This window comes from Ambystoma mexicanum, chromosome 1p (assembly GCF_040938575.1).
Source record: "Ambystoma mexicanum isolate Mex_15411 chromosome 1p, UKY_AmexF1_1, whole genome shotgun sequence".
Lineage (NCBI taxonomy): Eukaryota > Metazoa > Chordata > Amphibia > Caudata > Ambystomatidae > Ambystoma > Ambystoma mexicanum.
This window is the reverse complement of record NC_090921.1, coordinates 781949906-781973175: the sequence shown is the minus strand read 5'-3', so window position 1 is coordinate 781973175 and position 23270 is coordinate 781949906. Positions and strand designations below refer to the sequence as shown.

Sequence of the window (23270 nt, the reverse complement as noted above, 5' to 3'; positions counted from 1 at the left end):
GTATTCCATGAGCATCCCGAGGCTCCTTATCTCATGGCCTCCAGCCTATGGTATGCGGAGAATGTGGAATGCGATGACGGGGTGAACGACGGTTGGGGAGTGAAGGTGGAGGCTGCGGTACAGGGCGCCGGTTACTGATACAATGATCTTTGTATGCGACTAATAAAGACCAGTTCTTACCTCTTTCGTCTCACGTCGCATACTTCACCAGACAGCTGCATGCCAGTGCACAGACACCCGCTGGCATAGATTTCCCTTGTGTGGGGATTGTTGATGTGTGGCTTGTGCGAAGCGTGTGTGACTTTCGCAGCATCTTTAATATTGCTTAATTCTGAAACGGTGCCGAGTGGCAACGTTTTGTTTAGCTAGCATGAAGGCAGGCTAAGTTTTGAAGTGTGTGGCAGACTGTTTGAGCCGCTGTTTGGTACAGGGTGTGCTGCACACAACGCCAGGTGTAGTCTCAGGCTGGGGATGGTTGAAATGCCCTGATGAAGGAGTTATTTGATTCCTGTGTCCTTCCTTCTGGTGGCACATGGTGCTTTGGGCTTAGATTTGCTGTTGTGAATTGGCGCACAGAGAACGGTTGCAGATATTGGCCATCCAAGCTCTCATGAAGAAGGGAGAGAAAGACTCCTCTAACCAACAGTGGACAGATGCCCCCATCTATTTATTTCTCCGAAGTTCAAGGTCAAAGCACCCCTAATGAGGTTCTGTAATGCTGCCCCCCCACCCCCTAAAAAGCGAACTGTCTGGCATTCAAAGACTCATTTTATATTGTAATGCTTTTGAATATTTTTTCACTGCTGGAAGTTATGGATGTTATACCCGCGTGGTAGATCTTTTTACGCCATTTATTTTAAAGGGCACATAGATGGCTTGTTCACCCCAGTTTTCCATTGCCTTTTCGATTCACAGTAGGGCTAGTTGTGCCAGCCTTTATGCGCAGGGGACCATGTTCGAATTCCCCTCATGCTCTACTCATCTACGTTTAGTTTGTCCAACACTTTGGTGAAATTGCTACATGATTTAATATATACAAATGGAAGTTTCAGGGACTCTGGATTACTGCATGTTCTAGTTATACTTATGTCATACTATATAGGTTGATGAGTTTCCCGGAGGGATTTTATTGCCCCTTCAATGTGTTTATTATTTTATTTCCAACCACTTGACCTCAGCAGTTAATTGAAGATAGTTTGCCTGTAAAGTTTATTCAATGCTTGCTAGGGATAGTGATCCCTGTCATTAATTTTGATTTTTTGATCATTGTTTATGATGATCTGGGGTGAACGCTTTTTATATATATTTTTTTTTTAATCTAATGATGGGACCAGTTCATTCTCGTTGGATGATGTTGAGCTATTTTCTTGCTTGTCTGGATTTTTCAGCAGCCTTGTGTATCAGGACCTACGCGGTAGCGGGAATTTTCTGACCTGGGCGTGAACGGAGTGCTGTGAATTGCTTTGCTATTTAAAAGTGGGAGGTCACTTTATTCCCTTAACCCCTTACGTGCCAAGGGCGAGGTATCTTGTCCTTGGGATTACCCCCCTGTTGCCAAGTACGAGATACCTCGTCCTTTGGACCTAGGCGTTAATGAAACAGAAAACATTAGAAGGCATGGAATGGCGAAATACCAAAATCACCAAAAAAAGGCCTTGGCACTGGGGGGAGGGGAACCCATGGCAATTTATGCAGAGACCCCCCACCCCTTGAGTAAAATCATTTCTGCCCCCCGCCACAAATTCTTATATTTTCTATTAAAAAGTCACCATAATCCTTCAGGCCCCCCACCAACTGGCATCCTTTGGGCCCCCCAGTTTGAAGGCCTTTGTCATAAGACGTCCTAGCTGTTCAGCATACCCCTTTTCATGGGTGGGGCGACTCCTTCCCAGTTCCCCACAATGTCTGTTATACGGATCAGGCTGATTGCTTTCAAACCGTTGCTTAGTAGGGGATAAATGCTCTTACTGGTTGCCCCTCTCTGGCTTTAATGCTGTTGCTGTTCCAATTCCCCCACAATGTTCCACACAAATAGTCCATGCCTTCCTCAGATAGGTGCACCCGACCCTCTACGTTATAGGTTGTATCCAGCCGTGGTGCATGTGTGAGAAACCATGGCTTGGTTTACTTTTTGTGCAGGACTTTTCCACTGCTATGAGCGCTGCACTAGTTCAGCTGTAGTGCATAATTTATTGCACATTAGCGATGCTTATGGGGTGGGGGACTTGACCCTTCTGGAGGATAGTGCCTGGCTCATATTAGCAAAGGCCTTCCTGCTAAGGTTGTTCCCCCAGTAAAGATCACTTTGGTCATGGGTTCTGTCACTGCATATCCTCCTATTTTCTGTACATGTTGCTGTCTGCAATGTGGGGCTCTCTATGGTTGATATCATGTGTTTGTCTTTTAAAGGACACACACAAAATGACTGCAGCATTTTAGGTGCAAGAGCTCGGCAGTTAAGAACGTATTGCCTCTCCAGAACACACACCTCTAAATTTGCGAACAGATGCAACTAGTTAAAGCCACAATGGGTGGAAGTCTTCGAGGAAGTTAACCAAGCACCAAGAGACGCTTCACTCATAAATCGGGCCCCATCAGGCAGGAACATACATAGCGAGCCCACTATAAATTAATGGTTTTGGGTACAGACCTGGTTCACAAATACTTGCCACCTACTAAATTTACATATTTTATTTCTTCTTTTAGACAATGACTCAACTCATCATGGCACTCTTTGATTCAGACAATTCTCTGTGCATTTGAAAGGATGGGGAATTTGAGCCTTTGCCATTCCTGGTGAAGTTAATTGGAAATTGCTGTTAGAGGGTATCGATGAAAGTAGAAGAGAAATACGTGAAGAAAAGGATTTCAAGGAGTCATGCTTTTCTAGTTAGGTAAGCAATGTGTTTTTTTTTTGTGTGTGTTCTATTTGTTTGGGGGAGGAGGGTACATTCGACGTCCCTATGTGGAGTCGTTCCCCTTTTTCACACATGCTACACAATGCCCATCTCATTTACAGCATCTTTCCTCTAGAGTAACTATAGATGGTCTACTGATTTCTCTTTGTTATTGGCGAAGCGCTATGGGTTGAACGCCCTCGGGGACCGTAGTCCAGAGTATGTGTGCAGCTAGGACAGAGAATGGATTGCTATTGGCGAATCGCAATCTACCTCCTTAAAGTTAGGTATACAGTCTTTTAGAATGAAAGTAAACGATCAGGGTATTCACCTGTAGGTGAATTTATTCCCATAAAGTCAGCCGACGCATGTTTCGACCTTGGCCGTCTTCAAGGCCTTGAAATTGAAGTTGATTGTGAAAATATCTTGAAACAATTTTCTGATAGTACTTGATGATTAAAGGGTTGAGTCCCGAGAGACCAGTGAATGGCTGGCTCGTTGGTTCCCAAATCGAAATTTCTAAACTATCTTTTACATTTTTTATTTTTTTTTATTTACACCTTAGGTGCAATACTGCAAATGTATTCCACGGGTTGGGGAACTAATAGAGCGTGATTCACAAATACAAATCCGTTTTCTGTCCTATTCATTCAAGGTCTTTATGCGTAGACCTTGTGAATTGGTGATGCAGATCCCCACCATTTATACATTATAGTGGTCCCGGCGCACTCTCCGGTATGTACCCATACACATTGTTGTGTGCAGCTACACTGAGTTGTGGGTAGCTGCATGGGGAGGGAGGGAAAGCGCCAAGGAGAGCAAGAATAAGCAAAACTCCAAGGGGTCGGATAGGGTCACGCTTAAGGGGAGTCACCCCAGTGTACAGCTCAGCCAAAATGTTTGTTGTATTGGTAGTCACATTATGAAGTTTCAACGTGCCCTTTTCATACCCGCAGCCAAGAAACAGTATTAAGACACAGGAAACATTTGATGAAATAACAAAGCTATAATTGAGGCATTTAAAAAGCAAGGTAGAGGAGAAAAAGCAGCTACTGGTGGAATCTGGAGAATGAAGATGCAGTGTCAAAAACAAAAGAATTATATTGTAAAAGCTGATGGGTGAAAACTGACTATTCCAAAATGTATTAATGGCTGTTCACAAAAGCTGGAAAACCTTTTTGGCAGGGATGGCTAGTGTTCATTCCTTCCTCAGAACCTGCCCGTTACTTCACCTGGACAATTGATAGACAGCATTTAATCGGCAGATGTCTGTGTAATGTGCAGTTCCCAGAGATGTAGCTGTGCAACAACTGCAAAATATTGGACTATAAAGTAACCAGTCAATTGTCTGCTACAAATGTTTTGTCGGACAGATCTAATTTGACAAGCTCAACTCTTATCACCATGTCTTCTTAACAGTGTGTTCTTGTTACAGTATGATGGTCATGCCTGTTTGGACCATGAAGTGACAACTACTCGTTAACACACACCTGTGCAAATCTTTCAGATTACGTTTTAAAAGAAATAAATGGAATTGGAACATCCCCACAACCGAGTTTGGTTGCTAGGTCAGCCACTGCTACTAATCTTAAATGTAATTGTAGCTCACATGCTGCTCTGTAAAACTGAAGATGCAAGTGATCTTGTGTGTAGAACTATTATATTTGATTTGGTGAATTTGTAGGTTGGTGCCAACTTGTAAATGGTACATGTTTAGTGCTATTGGATTTCTGGGTCAGCTAATGTTTTCTTGGGTGTGGTGAATGGTCGAACTAATTGCTAGCTGCTCCTAGCGATATTGGGTGAAGTGAGCGACAGTCTTGTCATGCAGGTAGGCCTTCTGTTTAGGTCACTGAAAGTGTTTATTTTAGTGCAGTGATTTGTAATTGTGGGAGTTTATTGATGATGCCATGTTAGCTAGAGGGTGAGATATGAAATGAAGGAGTTTAGAGGTTGGTTCGTGGGGTGGATTTGTAGTTAATTACGTTTGAGTGCTCTAGCAAAGATGGCAAGTAACGGCTGCAAATTCCATGTTTTCCAGTACACTATCCATAAGTAATACCACCCATCTTACACACAAGGAATCAAAACCCTTTTCCTAAATCTGTTTGAAAGCAACATCCTCCTGAAGTTGTCTGCAATAATCGTCGACAATTTCAAAACCATCTTAAAGTTGTCACAAGGTCATCCTGGAGTAATCCCCACCTATCCTGAAGTTGTCATGGTCATCCTGGAGTAATTACCACCCATCCCTGAAGTCATCCTGGAGTAATCCGCACCATCCTGAAGTTGTCATGGGGGTCATCCTGGAGTAATACAAGATCATCACTGGAAGTAATCGGAACTCCTCTTGGAGTAGTTTCTGTGATAACTCGATTCATCTCGTTTGAATATTTCAGCCTATACACATAAGGGTGGTTTCGGATGATCTCCCTGAACTAGCTATGGATGACTCTAGGATGGAGTCACCTGATTACTCAAGAATGATTCCAGGAAGAATGTCAGAATGCCATGTTTGAACTTCATAAGGCGTTGACTTGAGTTTTATGAAATGTCATGTTTAACAAAGCCAGTAGTTTCCAGCCACCTCGCCTAGGCTTGTATTGTGTATAAGCGCTACTACAGAATAGTTTGTTTGAAAACATCACATTTTCCACAATGAACACCAAATACCTTGTCGGAGAAGACCCCCCTCTGCATCTTCCGTGACCTACCTTATGGCTGAGATTCAAAACCCAACGCAACGTGTAAAATGTTAATGTCTGGCAGTTACGAGTCTAAACCAGTAAAGAAATACAAAAGCATCCATTTCAAAGATGTACCTGTCCTGGAGCGGGAGCATGTGCCTTTAAAAGATATTTTGGATAAGGAGACCAGCAAGTTGGGGGACGCATCTTCAACCCACACGTTATGGAAATGTTAATCACCACAGGGTAGTGTGTATCGGCTGGTTCGGTGAGCTACTGAACTTCCGTCCACAGGAACCAGGTCTTTGGCACTTCATCGCCCGAATTTATGAACCCATAGAGAAAACGATAGCCTCAACATGCGCGAACATTTGTAGTTCGTTTTTACTGTATCCTAATTAACACATTCTATGGTACCACATCCCCAAACAGCAGATGACATAGCCCTTTTGGGATCTCTGTGTTCTGGCATGTGTACTCCGTTTGAGACTCAGTCCTTCCGTGGGGCTGACACGCACTCTTTCGCACTGTTCCTCAGACAGCATCTGTGCTGGTATTTGTAGTCTTTGTTCTTCTGGTCCGTAAACTGTGTAAAGTTCTGCAATCCCAACGTACTCGGTGTTATCTCACGTGACATCAGTCAGGCCACTCGGTGTATTGGGGTTTGTAGTCCATTTCCGTTAATTGCCCCCATGCATTGTGTCGTGAACACTTTCCTCATACACTACATCGCCCAGCGGCCTGTGATTCCGCTGCCCCGGTTGTGCGTGGCGGCGGCAGTGCGACGATGGTGTCGGCGGCCAACGGGCAGAGCTCGGCCTCTTCCAACCCGCGCAAGTTCAGCGAGAAGATTACGCTGCAACGGCAGAGACAGGCAGAGATAGCAGCCTTTGAGGGAAGTCATTATGGACATTGGCTCCACTCGGGTAAGGGTAATGGGAGGCAGGTGGAGGATGGGAGAGGGCCATCACTGTGAGGGATGAGTTTGGTGTCATTTGAGTGAAGAATTATCCTGTTAGAGTGTAGGGGGCTGTCAGGCAAAGAGTCTACGAGTGTAAGCGATGTTAATGTGGGTGGGCCTGTCGAGGGAAGAGGAGGGACTGTCAGTGGATAAATTGTCATTGGGTGAAGTGTCTCGGGAGGTATTGGGCTGGCGGGTTGAGCGCTATGTCAGTAACGGGATGTCCGCCTGTGAAGTGTCTGGGGAGCTGTTGCAGCGCTCTTTCAGGGTTGCAGTGAAGAGTTGTAAGGTGGGGATTTTTCTATGTTTGAATCTTTAATTGTGTGAGGGCCTGTCGCTGGGTGATGGGTGTGTCGGGGCTGAGGTGACTGTTGGTGTATGTTGGTGCTCAAGGCAGTTTCTAGTCAACTTAGTGCCCAAGGCGAAACACTAGAATGCGCCCCCAGATGGCACACATCACTCCCAAACTACTCATTACCGTTGTGCGAACACCTCAATATCAATAAATAATTGCTATATAAATTAAGCTCAATTTATTACATTGTAATTCAAGTACTTTACAGAAGAATCAAATGTAAAACACAGCTGTTGCTGCTCAAGTAAATGGTTTTCTTGTCACCTGCTCTTAGGAAGGCCTTGCCTGAATGCAGTTTCAAACTGTTCGTACTGGCACACTGCGGTCTGACCAGCCCTGCAGCATCCGAGGGCCCACTGGCCGTATGTTGCAATTGTTCTGATGGTACCACCTCATTTGTATTTTGCAAGGGGCAGTACTAGACTAACCATATGAATTATTTTCTGATTGAAAGTTATCATTCCAAGAATGGACAGTCTGGTACACTCTGCAATAAGAAATTGCAAAATACCTCTGAGAATGGAACAGTGGACAAATGGCACCAATGAGGGTTCATGTATGCGTTGCATTAAATCGCAGAGCATTTCAGGAATATAACCGTGATCAGAGATCTCTATATTTGATAAACAAGTCTTTGATAAAAGGATTGTGTGTGATCTCTAAATTCATAACGGACGCATGGCTTGGTGCTCACATCATGGTTCACAACACTCACCTTAACATTAAAATGTTTGTAACCATACATACTTATTCGAACAGCTTAAGTTTTTGGATGTCTGTATAACATTGCAGGAACATCAGCCACTCAAATGGGCTACAAAGGCGCCTTTGCTTCTTGTTTATGGAGAAGTTTAGATGAAGGGCTGCGTCTCAGTTTGAGCATGCCCAACCCCCAATACAGAAACATCTTTAGGGAATTATATCTATAGACAGGACATGATACCCTACAAGAGACACCCAATAAACAATGAACAGAAAGGATTGTACCTCTTACAAATTTTAGCCTGACCATTAATAAGCTAATGAAGTGTTTTAAACAAAACCGGCTTCTAATGCATGTTAAAGGGTCCACATTTCCTCAGCCACTACCTCCTCACCATTACACAGGCCTCAGGGATTTATTGTATGCAAAAAAGGGCAGGCCTATGCTTTATCTAACAGAGCTGTCATTAGCATCTCTTATTAGTGCTGGCTTGCAGCTAGGGAAAATCCTGGTGTGGCAGTGTATAAATGGCGTTTGGCCTAGTGGATGTACAATTTTGAGGCAACTTTTTTGGTTTATGTTAAGTTTGAGCAGAGCATGGCATACTCGTCAGAGCCACATACACAAAACGTTGCAGGCATATGTGCTGTTCATACGGGAGTGCCACATAGATGCCATTAACCAACAGGTTGGTACACACAAACCCTGCTTTCCTAATCAAAATGCCATCTGTTGTGCGCGCTAGGCAGGGGTTGGCTTATTAAAAAAACATTAAAAGAACTTTAATGCATGTAGTCAATGTCCCAAAGCAGCCACTAGAATACATAAGCAAGAAAATGACAGTTAGCCTTCCCTGAGATGCGCTATGTGTAACTAAACAGTAATATACAAAGCGAGAATCGCCAGCCTAATTTGTCTAAAAACGTTGCGTTTGAGAACGGAGAATCAATCGGCACATCATGACCGCCCCGAAAAATTAGGAAGGAACATTAAAGTAACGTGTAAACCAATACAAAATATATATCCTCCTGATGATCACAAGTATGTGGTGAAACGCGTGTTGAGGACTGCATTTTGACTGTAGAAGACTGTATTTACTGAGTTTCACAAGAAAGAATTGGAATTTTAAAAAAACAAATCTTCGAAATCAAAGAATTTTCTTTAAGTAACTTCATTTGTGCTCCTATCAATTGCGCAATTTGGGGAAACAACAATTGGGACCTGACAAATGGGTTACCCAGGCACTATAAACAAACACAGTAAATATTGGGGGGAAAAGTGTCAGATAAAGAGACATGAAAATAGTCAAACTCTTTCTTTGTGGCACGTTAATTCTCTTTGCAGAATGCATAGGTTTGGTCCCATGTTCAGTTCTTAAAATTGGAAATATTAAGCACAAACTGTAAAAACAATGGCTTGTTAAATGAGCCATCACCTATACATTGCTCCAATTCAAAAAGGCTGTCATTGGGGTACAGGGTGTGTGCCTTCAGAGCATCTCTCACGCTGCGTTTGGAATATGCATTCCTTTGTTTGCATATTCCGAATGTATCGCCGTCATCTGCAAGTCAACCGAGTGTAGCCAGCCGGGTGGGCCCCTTCCTGCGCCCTCCTCCTGAGCTATTTACCTCTGCACCCCAGGCCATTGCCTGCTCCGACTGGGCCAAGAAACGGGCCTGAATTATTTGGTGCTTTCAGGGGAAGGGTCTGTCGTAATAGGGTGTTTGGTGATTAGTGAGTTTCTGAGATGTTGAGCCCGACAGCGTTGAGAGGGCTGTTGGCGAGAGATGGGTCTGTTTTTGGGGGAGGTTTAAGTTAGTGCAGGGCTCTCTGATGAAGGGTCTGATGCAGATGTAGGAGAGGGACTTATCAGTAATCGTGTGCTTTTAGTGACAGTTGCAATCCTAGTCACTTTATTGACAGCGAATGGCATAGCTAAAACGTTGAAGGTAGGTTCGTGCATCTCAGCTGGTTTTCCCAGTGTTGGCAGTTTCTTAGGCGGAAATGAATAAGCGTGCACATGTATATGCGCGCAAATAAAATGTGATTTAGCACTATCTTGTAGATTAAGTTTGTGTTGATTCTAGATCCTTTTGCATACTGAAAACATAATTCAGAATTACTTGCATGACTATTTATATGGCTATATCTTTCTAGCTAAATGTAACATTTGTCATATTTGCTACAACCAATTCACTAACCATGCATAGTTTTATGGAGGCTTTTGCCTCAGTTTACTAAAGTGAAATCGAAATTGACGCTGACCTACATATCGGAATAATGTAATCTGGTCTGAATCTCTCCCAGGTATGTCCAATTTGATTATTAGAAAGCTACATCGCCCAGCGCCCCGGTTGTGCGCTGCAGCGGCGGCAGAGCGAAGATGGCGTCGCCGGCCAATGGGCAGAGCTCGGCCTCTTCCAACCCGCGCAAGTTCAGCGAGAAGATTGCGCTGCAGCGGCAGAGACAGGCAGAAGAGACGGCAGCCTTTGAGGAAGTCATGATGGACATTGGCTCCACTCGGGTAAGGGTGATGGGAGGCAGGTGGAGGATGGGAGAGGGCTGTCACTGTGAGGGATGAGGTTGGTGTCATTTGAGTGAAGAATTGTCCTGTTAGAGTGTAGGGGGCTGTCGGAGGCAAAGAGTCTACGAGTATAAGCAATATTAATGTGGGTGGGCCTGTCGAGGGAAGGGGAGGCACTGTCAGTGGATGAATTGTCATTGGGTGAAGTGTCTCGGGAGGTAATGGGCTGGCGGGTTGAGCGCTATGTCAGTAACGGGTTGTCCGCGTGTGAAGCGTCTGGGGAGCTGTCACAGCGCTCTTTCAGGGTTGTAGTGGAGTTGTAAGGTGTGGGTTTTTCTATGTTTGAATCTTTAATTGTGTGAGGGCCTGTCACTGTGTGATGGGTGTGTCGGGGCTGAGGTGACTGTTGGTGTATGATGGTGTGTGTTTGGTTTATGTTTTTAAGTTTGAGCAGAGTATGGCATACTCGTCAGAGCCACATACACAATGTTGCAGGCATATGTGCTGTTCATACGGGAGTGCCACATAGATGCCATTTAACCAACAGGTTTGTGACTTGTACAGCACACAAATCATTGCTTCACACATCGCTGCATTGACTTGCCATGGACTACTGTCTGCAGTGTGACACAAAATAAACCCTGCTTTCCTAATCAAAATGCCAAGTTTGAAGTGCCATCTGTTCTGCGCGCTAGGCAGGAGTTGGCTTATTAAAAAAACCTTTGATGCTGAGTGGATGCATTTAGTCCATGTCCCAAAGCAGCCACTAGAATACATAAGCAAGAAAATGACAGTTAATCTTCCCAGGGATGCGCTTTATGTAACTAAAAAGTAATATACAAAGAGAAAATCACCAGCCTAATTTGGCTAAAAACATTGCGTTTCAGAACAGAGAATCCATCGGCACACCATGATCGCCCCAAAAAATTAGGAAGGAACATTAAAGTAACGTGTAAACCAATACAAAATATATATCCTCCTGATGATCCACAAGTATGTGGTGAAACACGTGTTGAGGACTGCATTTTGACTGTAGATGACTGTATTTACCGAGAGTTTCGCAAGAAAGAATTGGAATAAAAAAAAAATCTTTTTCTTTAAGTAATTTCATTTGTGCTCCTATCAATTGTACAATTTGGGGAAACAATTCGGACCTGTCAAATGGGTTACCCAGGCCCTATAAACAAACAACAAACACAGTAAATATGGGGGGAAAAAATGTTGGTGTGTCAGACATGAAAATAGTTTAAAACTCTTTCTTTGTGGCACGTTAATTCTCTTTGCAGAATGCATAGGTTTGGTCCCATGTTCAGTTCTTAAAATTGAAATATTAAGCGCAAACTGTGTAAAAACAATGGCTTGTTAAATGAGCCATCACCTATACATTTCTCCAATTCAAAAAGGCTGTCATTGGGGTACAGGGTTTGTGACTTCGGAGCATCTCACACGCTGCGTTTGGAATATGCATTCCTTTGTTTGCATATTCCGAACGAATCGCAGTCATCTGCAAGTCAACAGTGTAGCCAGCCGGGTGGGCCCCTTCCTGCGCCCTCCTCCTGAGCTATTTACCTCTGTGCCCCAGGCCATCTCCCGCTCCGACCGGGCCAAGAAACGGGCCTGAATTATTTGGTGCTGTCAGGGGGTGGCTTTCAGGGGAAGGGTCTGTCGTAATAGGGTGTTTGGTGATTAGTGGGTTTCTGAGATGTTGAGCCCGACAGCATTGAGAGGGTTGTTCGCGAGAGATGGTTCTGTTGTTGGGGGGAGGTTTGTTAAGTTAGTGCGGGGCTCCCTGATGAAGAGTCTGATGCAGATGTAGGAGAGGGACTTGTCAGTAATCATGTGCTTTCAGTGACAGTCGCAATCCTAGTCACTTTATTGACAGCGAATTGCATAGCTAAAACGTTGAAGGTAGGTGCGTGCATCTCAGATGGTTTTCCCAGTGTTGGCCGTTTCTTAGGCGGAAATGAATAAGCATGCACATGTATATGCGCGCAAATATAATGTGATTTAGCACTGTCTTGTGGATTAAGTTTGTGTTGATCTTTTTGCATACTAAAAACAGAATTCAGATTTACTTGCGTGACTATTTATATGGCTATCTTTCTAGCTCAATGTAATATTTGTCATACTTGCTACAACCAATTCACTAACCATGGATTATGGAGGCTTTTGCCTCAGTTTAAAGTGAAATCGAAATTGACCTCACTTGGGCTGACATACATATCAGAATAATGTAATCTGGCCTGAATCTCTCCCAGGTATGTCCAATTTGATTATTAGAAAGCTCTAGTTCCACAAAAGGAACAGGACATCACTTTTAAAACTTAAAACCTGGGTTTCGGAAGAGGGTATTAAGAGATACCAAGGTAGTGGTGGAATTTCAAAGTCTACCTTCATTGCATAAATGCGTGATGAATGCCCATCGCTGCTATGCTTTAATATGGTTCATGATTGTTTCGTTGAAAAATCGGGATACTAGACTATCTTTTCGTAATGAAACACATGACTGTACTGCAAAAGGTGTGCTTAATCGGCGCTAAAAACAGAAATGTAATTGAATAGCATACTGGCAGCAATGGTATGTTAGTTGAGCAGTACCACCAAAGGTTGCAATCGTTGTACATAGTATTGTGGGAGCAAGTACATTATGAAAAGCTATTATATTAACTAAGATTGTTTATATTAAGCTATTTATTTAGGAATTACTTCTGTCATGCTAAATGTATCTGAGAAAAATAATTGTTTTATTAAAATAGCATCGGACTGTTGGCAATAGTTCATGTATTGTGACAGACTTGTTTGTCAAAGCAACTTAAATGTATACAATACTTGTCTGTTATATGTCGACATGTGAAGGGTCATGTTCAGTTACTGGATATATATCCTTCACAAATGTACATTAGTGGCTACTACATGTCTATTATTTTAGTGAAACTAAATGTAGATCAGTGAGCAGTGTTTATCTAACGAATCATCAACATTAATTTTTTGTTGTTTAAACTGCCTTGCCTAGCAAATAGATATGTGCAGAATAGAGTGTTGTCTGTGTTCTCGAATATGAAAGAGGAAAGGGACTGTCTGAGTCTGTAGTGGTCGTCCTACTTGTGATCCAATGGCTTTGGAATACAAATATATGTACATGGAGGATAATCTCTGCCGGTGCAGCGTTTAGACTGGCTCGTGTGCGCTTTTAAATATAGAACAGGTTTTGATTGGACATGTTAAGTTACTGGAATCTAATTGCTGTGTGCAAGTGGCATAGTTGGTCTGCGTATTGTCTGCCTTTGTGTGAAGAAGTTTGCTGCAGAGAGCAATATATAATGGGGAAATAAACAGTTAATCTTGGATGCAAATGTGAGTGTGCAAATGGGCTTGCACCTTATCAGACTTCTTGAAGTAGTCCTGAGATGTGCCCACTTTGAGTGGATTGATTAGAACTGTGTAGGAAGGATGCTCATATCCCCAGTACGTACTCGTGAATTTCCCTACGAAGTGCTGTGACTGCTTAACTTGAAATGCCCCTCAGACGCAGTGCCAGAAATATACACTTTTTGTTAAGGCAGCCAAATCGCTGTAACCCTCCTCTGTCCACCTCCCCCATTGTGTCTCCTGTATTACACCCAGTGCCCCAATCCATGTTGCACTTTAAAATGGAAACCGGGAGTTTGCATATTACAAAACAAAAGGATCAATTTTTAAGACTATCTGAATTTTGATTTCATGCTTTGATAAAGAGCAGCTCTACGTAATACTATAATGGAATTGTAGACCACGCTGTGCTCGAGTCAGTGCTGCATGATGGCATAACATTATTATTTTTAAACACAAAAGAAACGTTCATGATCTGGGTAACTCCATCCTCACAGATCTAGGAGTTCCTTTTTATTTTATTATTATTGTTATTGGTGGCCTGCATCTCTGGGGCCAGCAACAACACGGCTGAACTTTTCAAAATCTGTAAGGAATGTACCAATTCTACTGCAGTCTCCGCTTCTCTTCCTTCCCAGACCCTCTGCACGGCTTTGGCCTCCCATTTCACATCCAAAACTAAGGACATCTTGTTCTCACTCTCCTCTACCCCCTTATTCCTTCCCTTCCTGCTCTCGGGTCTCCCTTGGCTTCCCTCCTCTCCCTTCCCCCTACTCTCTGCCTTCTCAGCCATAGCACCAGAGGAGGTCAGGTCACCAAGACAGTCTGCTCTATGAAGTCTCCTCCAAACAGGTGCTCCCCTTCTCTTCCAGAACTATCAAGGACAACATTGCCACCCTCGCTCTCTCCTTTGCTGAGTTCTGTAACCATTCCTTTACCACTGGCTCCTTCCCACTGCCCCTGAAGCACTCCCTTGTGGACCCCATCCTAAAAAAGCTGTCAGTGCACCCTTCCTGTCTAACTACTGCCCTATCTCCACCACTCCTTTCTTGGGCAAACTCTTGGTGAAGTTGGTCATCTCCCAACTAATCCATCATACTGAATCTGTTGGCTGTCTCCACAACCACCAGTCTGGCTTCAGAGGGGCCGGAGGCAGGGAAACCGCTCTCCTGAACACCTGTGAAGACTTGCTCTCAAACCTTGACTCCAACTCTCCTTCCATTCTCCTCCTCCTCGATATGTCCTTTGCCTTCGACACTGTCAACCATGCAATCCTCATAAATCGGTTCCGTGATACGGGCACTGGATTGATTGTCCTCTTTGCACTCTGACCGACCCTTCCAGGTCCAACTAGTCCGTTTCGCTCTTCCTCACTCTCTTCTAGCGGCGTCGCTCAGGGCTCTATCCTCTTGCCCTGGATTTTCAACATATAGCTTGCCCACTTGATCTCCACCTTCTCACCTCATTTCCAGTGTTTTGCTGATTACACACAGCTCTCCTTTAAGCTTCCCTCCTCTACCTCCTCTCCTTCCTCTCTCATTCCTGACTGCTATTCCGGTACGGTATGCTGCTAATTATCTCTGTCTTAATGCCAGTAAGACTGAGATCCTTCTCATTGTGACAACCACCCCCTTCTTCCCTCCTACTCTCGGGCTGCCCTTCTTGGGCCCCCTTCCCTCGACCTTGTATGAGGCAAAAAACCTGGTTTCCCCTCTCCCTCCACCTCATATTGCTGACCTTGCCAAGAAGGCCCACTTTCAGCTTCTCCTCCTCGGAGGCATTCTCCCTTTCCTCACCTTCACCAAAAACTAAATGTCTTCAAAACTGTTTCTCACCAGGCTGAATTTCTGTAGCAGCCTCTTCCTCAATCTGCCTCTTTCTTCCCTTAGCCCCATTCAACTAATCCAGTATAGGACTGCAAGACTTATCCATGGCCTCAAACCCAGGGACTGCATCTCTCCACTGGCTCCCAGTAGCTGCAAGGATCAAATTCAAGACCCTCTGCATCTTCCACAAGGCTTTGTAAGTGAGAGGCCCCCAAAAATACAACCATTCTCCCAATTGAGTCAATTGAGACACACCCCAGGAGGGAATGAGACCAAGACCAAGTGCTGGTTATATCAAAGGCTTTATCTAGAATAGGGCAAGCAGAATCTACTCTGCTCACGCTGAGAGCGCTCTGCAGAAAACATGTTACAATTTACTTTTATACAGAAAATTCGTCATCAAGCTGAGGGAAGGCCTAAGGGGCACATGAACAGTTAGGATTGGTCACTAAGAGCGAACACCTATAGGTGCCATAGGGTCGGAGGCGCTTGGTTGGCCTGAGAGCACGTAGTGTGGCGATGTCGTGTCTTGGGTCAATCGGTTAGCTGGGCTCATCGAGCTGATATGAAGGATCGGCAACTTGTGATGTAGTTTCTTTGTTAAATAACCATTTGACATTTGCCCTTGTGGCCACACATTCCCATTCATTCACTACCATAATCTGCTTGTCCGATGAGCTCAAACACTTGTGGCTTAAATACTTATAAAAATGTGGTTCAAATACAGGTTACTTTATTATTGGACATTGGTTAAGATTCATCCATTAAATACAGCGCTTGACCTGTTCAGGCAATATGACGACTAGGAAGTAAAGCTCTTGGGGTCATTGTGTGATCTGGGATGTCCATCTGATAAACTACAAAGTGGGTTCTAAATCTGTGACTGGAACAAATGGGTCACGAGGGGCACACACCATCATGGGCATACATTTCATTGTGGGGGGTTTAGTGGTCGGTTGTCCAAACATCATTAAATCTCTGCTAATCTAACTTGACACCATGGGGGGGTAGAGGAGAATCGCAACCTCTTTGCGGTATAGTTCCGCGTTGCACAAAGAAACAAGACCTTCAGAAATAGATGTTACATACAGGCCTTTACACATGGCTTACTATATTGCATTCAGGGTATACTGATTTAGAAGATACTATATTTTCTATCTGGCTAAACATTCTCATTGTAACAAAAACTCATCAAGAAATTAAACGGGTACTTGAATCAGTGTTCATCCTTCATTAAAAGCAGTTCATGGCTCGTGGTCTGTGCATGCAGCCTTAACAGATGTTGTAATTTGGCGAGAGTGATTAGTTGCTGTATTATGTTTACACGATATTGTACATATATTTACATTTGAACTTGCAAAAATGAGGTAGCTTAGTGCTGGCGTGTACAGTATTATACTGGTTATGCACCTTGTTGTTGCAATCTATTTCTATAAGCAATGTTATACCATATGTTAATATACATCACACTTTCATAATTAAGCTTTAACGTGAGAACTTTGATTACACATGTTATATTGTTTGCTAATATGCTTATTGCCTCATTATTAGTTTTACATGATCTTGCATGCAAAAAGGCACGTTGGCTCTGTCCTCATTAAGACGCGAACAATCAAACAGACTTGAGGGTCACTTCTAACTGTCTACCCTGTTTTAAGGAATATGGGGATGGTGTTCTTGATGGCTAGGGTCTGTTGGGCGTGGGGGCAGGTTTATAGAGACGGATAGCTTTTGCACTGGCCCCTACTCAGGGCTGTATCTGGGTCACTGAAGTGAGACGGAAGACAGAGGATACAGTGTAAAGTTTGTTGCATTCTCGCGGCTAGTCTCTCATGAGTACCGAAAAACTGCAGAGACGGCAAAAGGGAGGAGGTGGGGGGAGTAGCTTGCTTGCTATGTGCGCCTGGCTGGGAGAGCTGCAGGCCTATGTTGAAACTTCACACCTATCTTGCCATTACAAAATTGAGTTGGTAGCTTACAAAATTGAGTCTCATTCAACTCTGGTTTTACTATCTCAAGGGGGGGGGGTCACAGTTCCCAAGGGTATCCCTGCACGAGTGCGCCGGGGCTGGGGCCCTGAACCCAGAGCAGCTGGACCTGGGCCTACCCAGGAAGTTTAGAAATTGGGATTGGGGGGGGGGTTCAAAAGGCCCCCTCCTTCCACTCCGCTTTCTGGGGCCTGAGACCTTGTTACATCAAACTTCCTCTCCCTAAATACCCCATGCTAGAGTCCTTTGGTCCTCTAGCTCCAACTCTCTGCAGACCAGACGCTTCTCCAAGCAGAGTGGGGGATCTTTCTTCGGCAGGACCCTCCTTCTGGAACGGCCTCCCAGGCCCTCTCAGACTTCAGCTGGATCTCCTTAAATTCTGCATCCTCATCAACACCTACCTTTCTCCTCCTTCCCTCTTCTCCTCCCTTGCTAATGCCCCCTGCCGATGTGACTGGTCCCTTATGAGTTTTACAGGGGCCATGCCCTCCACGACTAGTCTCCCCCAGCACCTCTATAACCAGCTCTTGCCCTTGGGCAACTTTCCCTGACCCGCCTTCGGTGTCTGGCCCAACCTTGTCTTCCCACTAGTTGACCTCTCTCCCCTTTACCCTGGCTCGTGCCCTCTTAGGCACACTTTAGCACTTGCCCCAGTCCCTGAGGCCCCCTTCCTCCTGCCCTTCCCCCCTCTCCCTCATCCATCCCTCCTCCCCTAACCTGCCTTCTCCCTTGCACTTCCTATTCTGCATTTGCACAATCTGAATGTCACAAGGCATAGTAGGACCGTCATTATTTATTTAATTTTTTCTCCTATGTTCCCCTACCACGTGCCTTGTGGTGCCTGGAAACACCTTTTGGCTGTATAAGCGCCATACAAATGCTCAATACATAAATAAAATAATAATTGTTCTTGGTTCACAATGAGCCTATAACAAATTCCAATTACATACATATAAATACAAAAAATATGGTTACTTCTCCATTTCATTATATCCTAAGTCATGAACAGTCATAAACAAGCTTCATAAATATTTGAAAAAGGAAATGCATCAAACCTTACAAAAAAGAATTAAAACCGCTAATAATCCATAAGGTCTTAAAGATATTTTAAGGTCTAACATTTTTTATTCCCAAAAAATGATTCCAAAGACAGAGCACCCAAAACATCAACCACTGCCACCACATCAGACGTTACAGAGCCCCTAAAACATTGTTCCCACAAATAATCTGTGTCAATGTATGACAGCAATATCTAAAACAAAGGAATCTTAAGGAGGAACGCTCAAATTAAATGAAGCAATGTTTCAGTCTGTTTTACAAACCTGCACACAGTTTCGTCCAGAGATGTTTTGTTATATTTATATAAATGTTTTTTGGACAGAATACAGTTCCCCCCCTAAATCTCATAAATAATCCACATGCTTCTTTTCCAGGATAGAGAAAAACTGGGCTATGACCACCAGCCAAGTGGGACAAAGAGCATAGAGTAGATAACTTATCACAATGTTCCAGGCGATCTAGATCAGGCCTCTTCATTAGCTCTTCTGGATTTAGACCCAGTTGTAGGAGTTTAGTGCAGGGAACTCCTAGAACTGTGCAGTAGTAAATGGGACACTGTTCCAGTGAGGGGCATGTTCAAATGGACAAGCTCCTCCACTTGCCTTACCGGATGGGGGTCGCCTATCAGCATTGCGACTGTTGCTGCAGTCTTCAGGTTGGGATGGTGCAGAACACAATGTTACTATCCTCCGATGCTACAAACGTCAATATTTTGCATGTGCAGATAATGTGCATAATTGTGTAAAGGTTACATAGAAAAATTCCAAACTTGTCAAATCTAGATTTTAAGAGCTTAAAACCCACCAGTTTCCCCAATCATCCCACAGACAGCACATGTGGGCACATACTGTTGGCTTCCATCTCTCGTGGTTTTTGTTAGGGAGAATTCTCTTAAGGCTAATTTCCCAAAACTAGTGAGTCCCCCAGCAGCTTTGCTGGATTTTTTTTTTTTTTTTTTCTCCTGCTAAGAGAGACTCTTTTTCCTCCCACTCTTAGGCATGATTTCAGTTATGTCTTTGACTTAGTGTGTGCTTATGGGCTATGGGGTCTTTTACTCCATAGGGTATCCTCTGTTTTAGTGTATGTGTTACACAGCACACTCAGTGCAGTAACACAGGGGTGTAATAGTGACCCCCAAACATAGACTCCATACCCTGGGACTGACTACTGTCTCCCAGAGCATGTAAAGTCACCATTGACTTTATTAGTCCAAAATTGTGAACAGAACCAGTACAAACCATCATATTGTGGAAGTACTGGAAGAATTAGATTGCCCCAGGGTCTATTTCCAAGGGGGCACTGTCCAGTCCCCCCTCCTTGGCTGGTGGCAGTGGTTACCACGCAAAATATTCCACCAGAATATTTCCTATGGGATTTTCCCATTGATTTTAAACGCACCACTTTTTGGTGCAATGTTTAAAGATACCGCCGGTTTATTTAATATAAAATCACCGGTTGGGTCTTTTCGCCAGAACACTTTTCTAAAATGGCGTTCCTGTCTGTCTCTGTAACTCCAACCAAGGTCGGGCTCTTTGTTCCACTTTTTGGCGTGCTTCTCCACAGAAGCCCTCCAACTGGTGCCACTCTGTCTGGGTTCCACAGGATTTGTGGGTGGGGGAATTGGCACCCTGGACTGTGTTGCCTTAGCAACTCAAGTCGCACTCTGTTCTGATTGGCCCAGTGGTGAGCCCCCCAGCTCACCACTTAGCATGTATGAGTGACAGCTAGGCTGTTGAATGGGGGTTTTTCTGCATAAAAGCAGGGCTTTTGGGACTGGAACTTCAGAAGTCGCCACAGGACCTAAGAAATCCGAAGAGGGATGAAGCTGAGCCATCTGTAACGACGACACCACCGGTGGAGCCCTGGTGCAACGACCTCGCCACTTTCCCGAAGACAAGAGAAGATCTTCTGCTGAAAGAGTCTTCTTCCTCTGAGCTGGTGGGATCAACCTGTTCGCCATTTCGCCTTCCAGGATGTCTCTTGGTCGAATCGCCCGTGCCAAGCACCCCGGCGGCTGGATACCCAAGCTTCACCACTGTGACCGTGAAAAACAGGGACGCACCTTTTAACCGATGAACTCTGCGGCTGGTCTCTTCCCTGGGCAGTGCAACGACTAAGTTTCCACCTTGACGAGATCTTCTCTTCCCCTGGCCGAAACCACGAACTGCACCCGCTGCCAGGAACAACTGCTTCTGCTGGAGCTTCCTCAACTTTAAAGGTACTGTGTTCCACCTGGCCTCCCTTTCTACGGTTTCCTAAAGGTGACCCTTAAATCCTTGGCTTTCCATCTGGGTTGGCCCCCAGACATTCTAAATTTACCTTCTGAATCAACCCAACCTCTTTTTTGAACATTTTTACAAAGACTTGAATGCATTTCTCAATTGTGTGATCTTGGGCACGTTTCACCTTGCTCCATTTGAAGTGGGCCCCGCCTATGAACTTTGGCTCTACAGTAGACTCTGCCTTCACTAACTTGTTTTGGTCTTAGAAAAGTGTTGAACTGTTTTATTTTCATGACCTGCCTTTTTCTCTCCCTTTAACCTAATTATTGGAGCGCTAAGTTACGCGCTCGCATCTGTTTTTACAAATGGTGGTGTTTTGACTTAGACTTGTCTAATAATTCTTAAGGGAGGTGTGTATACTTTTCTGATTGTGTTTGAACTTGCTTTGATTTATAGTGCTAGTGTATTTCCTTAAGTGTGTGTTAAATAATTATATACTTTTGATAACAAGCTCTGGTCAGTGTTTGCTTGCTCTACTGTGTTTTTAGCCCTATTGTGTATCCTCTGTATACTGCCCTACTCTTCTTGAGAGAAGTCTGACTGCTCAGCCACAGCTACCAGGTAAATCTGGGTGGTACAGACTGCTACCAATTGGGTTTACTGCTTACTCCTGTAGTCTTATCTTCTTGCAGTGGTCCTCAAGGGAACTGCACAGGATTCTGCCTAACAGTTTTTGGAGTGGCCTTGGTGGGGATGAATGGCAGTTGGGGTCTGTCTTCACAGGAAAGTGATATAATGAGCAAAATAATTTAAAACACATTCATAGAGACCGTATAATGTAACAAATATGCATGTTCAGCAGAATCAGAACCATTCAGTTTCCAGCACACAAAATAAAAAATTGTCTTGGTGCTCACAGAAGTCAATGGGTTTTCCCCTGAGCATGTTCCTTTCCAATAAGGAAGGGCATTTTTGGAGACCAAATGGTGTGCAGCCGTGTCAAAATAAACAAAAGGAAATGATTTAAGTTTACTAACATTGTAAACAGGCTTTTAATAAATTTATTTTATTCTTTAATAATCACTTTTACTATATATTGTTGTTAAAATCGGAACATTACACTTGTCTTACTGAGTAAAGCACATTATTAAAATGTAGACTAACAATATAATTGTCTAATAGACGTTTTATGTCGCATTGCTTTTATTTATAGTTTTCAACACTTTGAAAAGGCAATCGCAACAGTGAGAATTCCTGGCTGCTGTGCATAAAATCAAATACTGTTTTGGGAACTTAGCGCTCAGATCTTTATATTGGACAAATATATATTTAATATATATTTGATAATGGGATTGTATGATTGACTAAAGGGGAAGTTCTGTCAGAAATATTATTGTCCCAATCGATAGGGTATGTCTTTCAAAGCATACATTATTCGATCTTTAAAAAAATTCCTATGCCTCTTACCTTAGTTTTCCTCACATTTACACATGCGAAAACAACTGGTTGGGTGCCGCCATCTTGTGCTAATCTTATCTGTTAATACTTCGCCCTTAAGTGCCCTTGCGGCAAGAATATAGATTGAGTGGAAGACAAACTGACATCACTAGACGCTTATGCCCCTTTTGACAATGCCAATGCACGTCTCGTGTCCACGTCCTCTATGCGCAAGCTATTGATGTGTCTCCATGGAAATGCCAAGATGCCCCTTTCCTCAAGTATAAACCCTTTTCGATCACACAACATAGGAATTTTTTTCCTTTGTCAGTGTATTTCGTTTCAAACATCCGTGACTTGTTTCTGCTCTGTTCAGCTATCTTCCTAGTTCGACGCCGTGCAAGCAGGTACTTGCACTATCTGAACTGATTAAACTCAGTAGTTGCTTTTTATTTAAACATTTCTTATATTCTGTGCAAATGTCTTTGCCAAAACATATTTAAATTGTACTTTTTTATAAGGCTTGTTTTTTTGAATGCGTGAATGCAAAATTGCAGAGTTGGTGCCCATTGTTCATGTTTTTGCACTATGGATTTTTGTAACCTCTCTTCTTTAACAGTAATTCTTGTATACAAACAAATTCTTATTTTTCTGACTGTTGATTTTCTACTTATTCAATATTCAGGACCTATGGCAACAATACAGCCATAGGAGGAATGAATTCGAAGAGCAGCAGAAACTATGGGGAATCGGATGAGCGTTGTGGTGATCAATCACCGGAGCCTGAATCCAGTCGCATGGAAGACCTTTCCAAATGGTGTACCTGCAATGATTGCGAGGTTATGCCAACTGAGGTGGAGAACTGCTGCTGCTGCTGCTGAGAAAACTCGCTTGGCCTACACAGCCGAAGGAGACACCACCACACTGTTTTACCGAGCTGCATGACCAGGGCAGTCTGCCTCACAAGATCTGTGTTGCAGATGATGATGGCCCTTATGCACAAACTTCGAGCATCAGTTCGCCCTCATAATCCAAGCATCCAAGATCCTATGTATGTTTGCCAACTGAGACGGCTAACATTTGATGATGTTCTCCTACATCATTGTAACTTCCATCGATCACTGATGAATGTTTTTTTTTCTCTTCTGTAAATTGACTACATTTCTCATACTAATGTAAGATCAAAGTATTCATCACTAGATTTAATGTTCGAAGAATTGCATTGTTTTCACCTTCAACTTA

The 23270-nt window shown here is 43.7% G+C and overlaps 1 protein-coding gene across 8 annotated transcripts in view; it reads left to right on the top strand.

The window, feature by feature from the left end:
* CRTC2 (CREB regulated transcription coactivator 2) overlaps positions 1–23270 on the top strand; it is a 1479582-nt gene that overhangs the window by 13703 nt on the left and 1442609 nt on the right. For 7 of the 8 annotated variants that reach the window (XM_069651423.1, XM_069651414.1, XM_069651405.1 and 4 more), the window contains exons 3-4: positions 2707–2894; positions 9911–10127. In XM_069651423.1, the coding sequence (XP_069507524.1) occupies positions 9987–10127 (141 nt within the window). In that variant the 5' untranslated portion in view covers positions 2707–2894; positions 9911–9986. Of the gene's footprint in view, positions 1–2706; positions 2895–9910; positions 10128–23270 lie in introns of those variants that run through there. The other variant, XM_069651449.1, reaches the window with a different exon arrangement.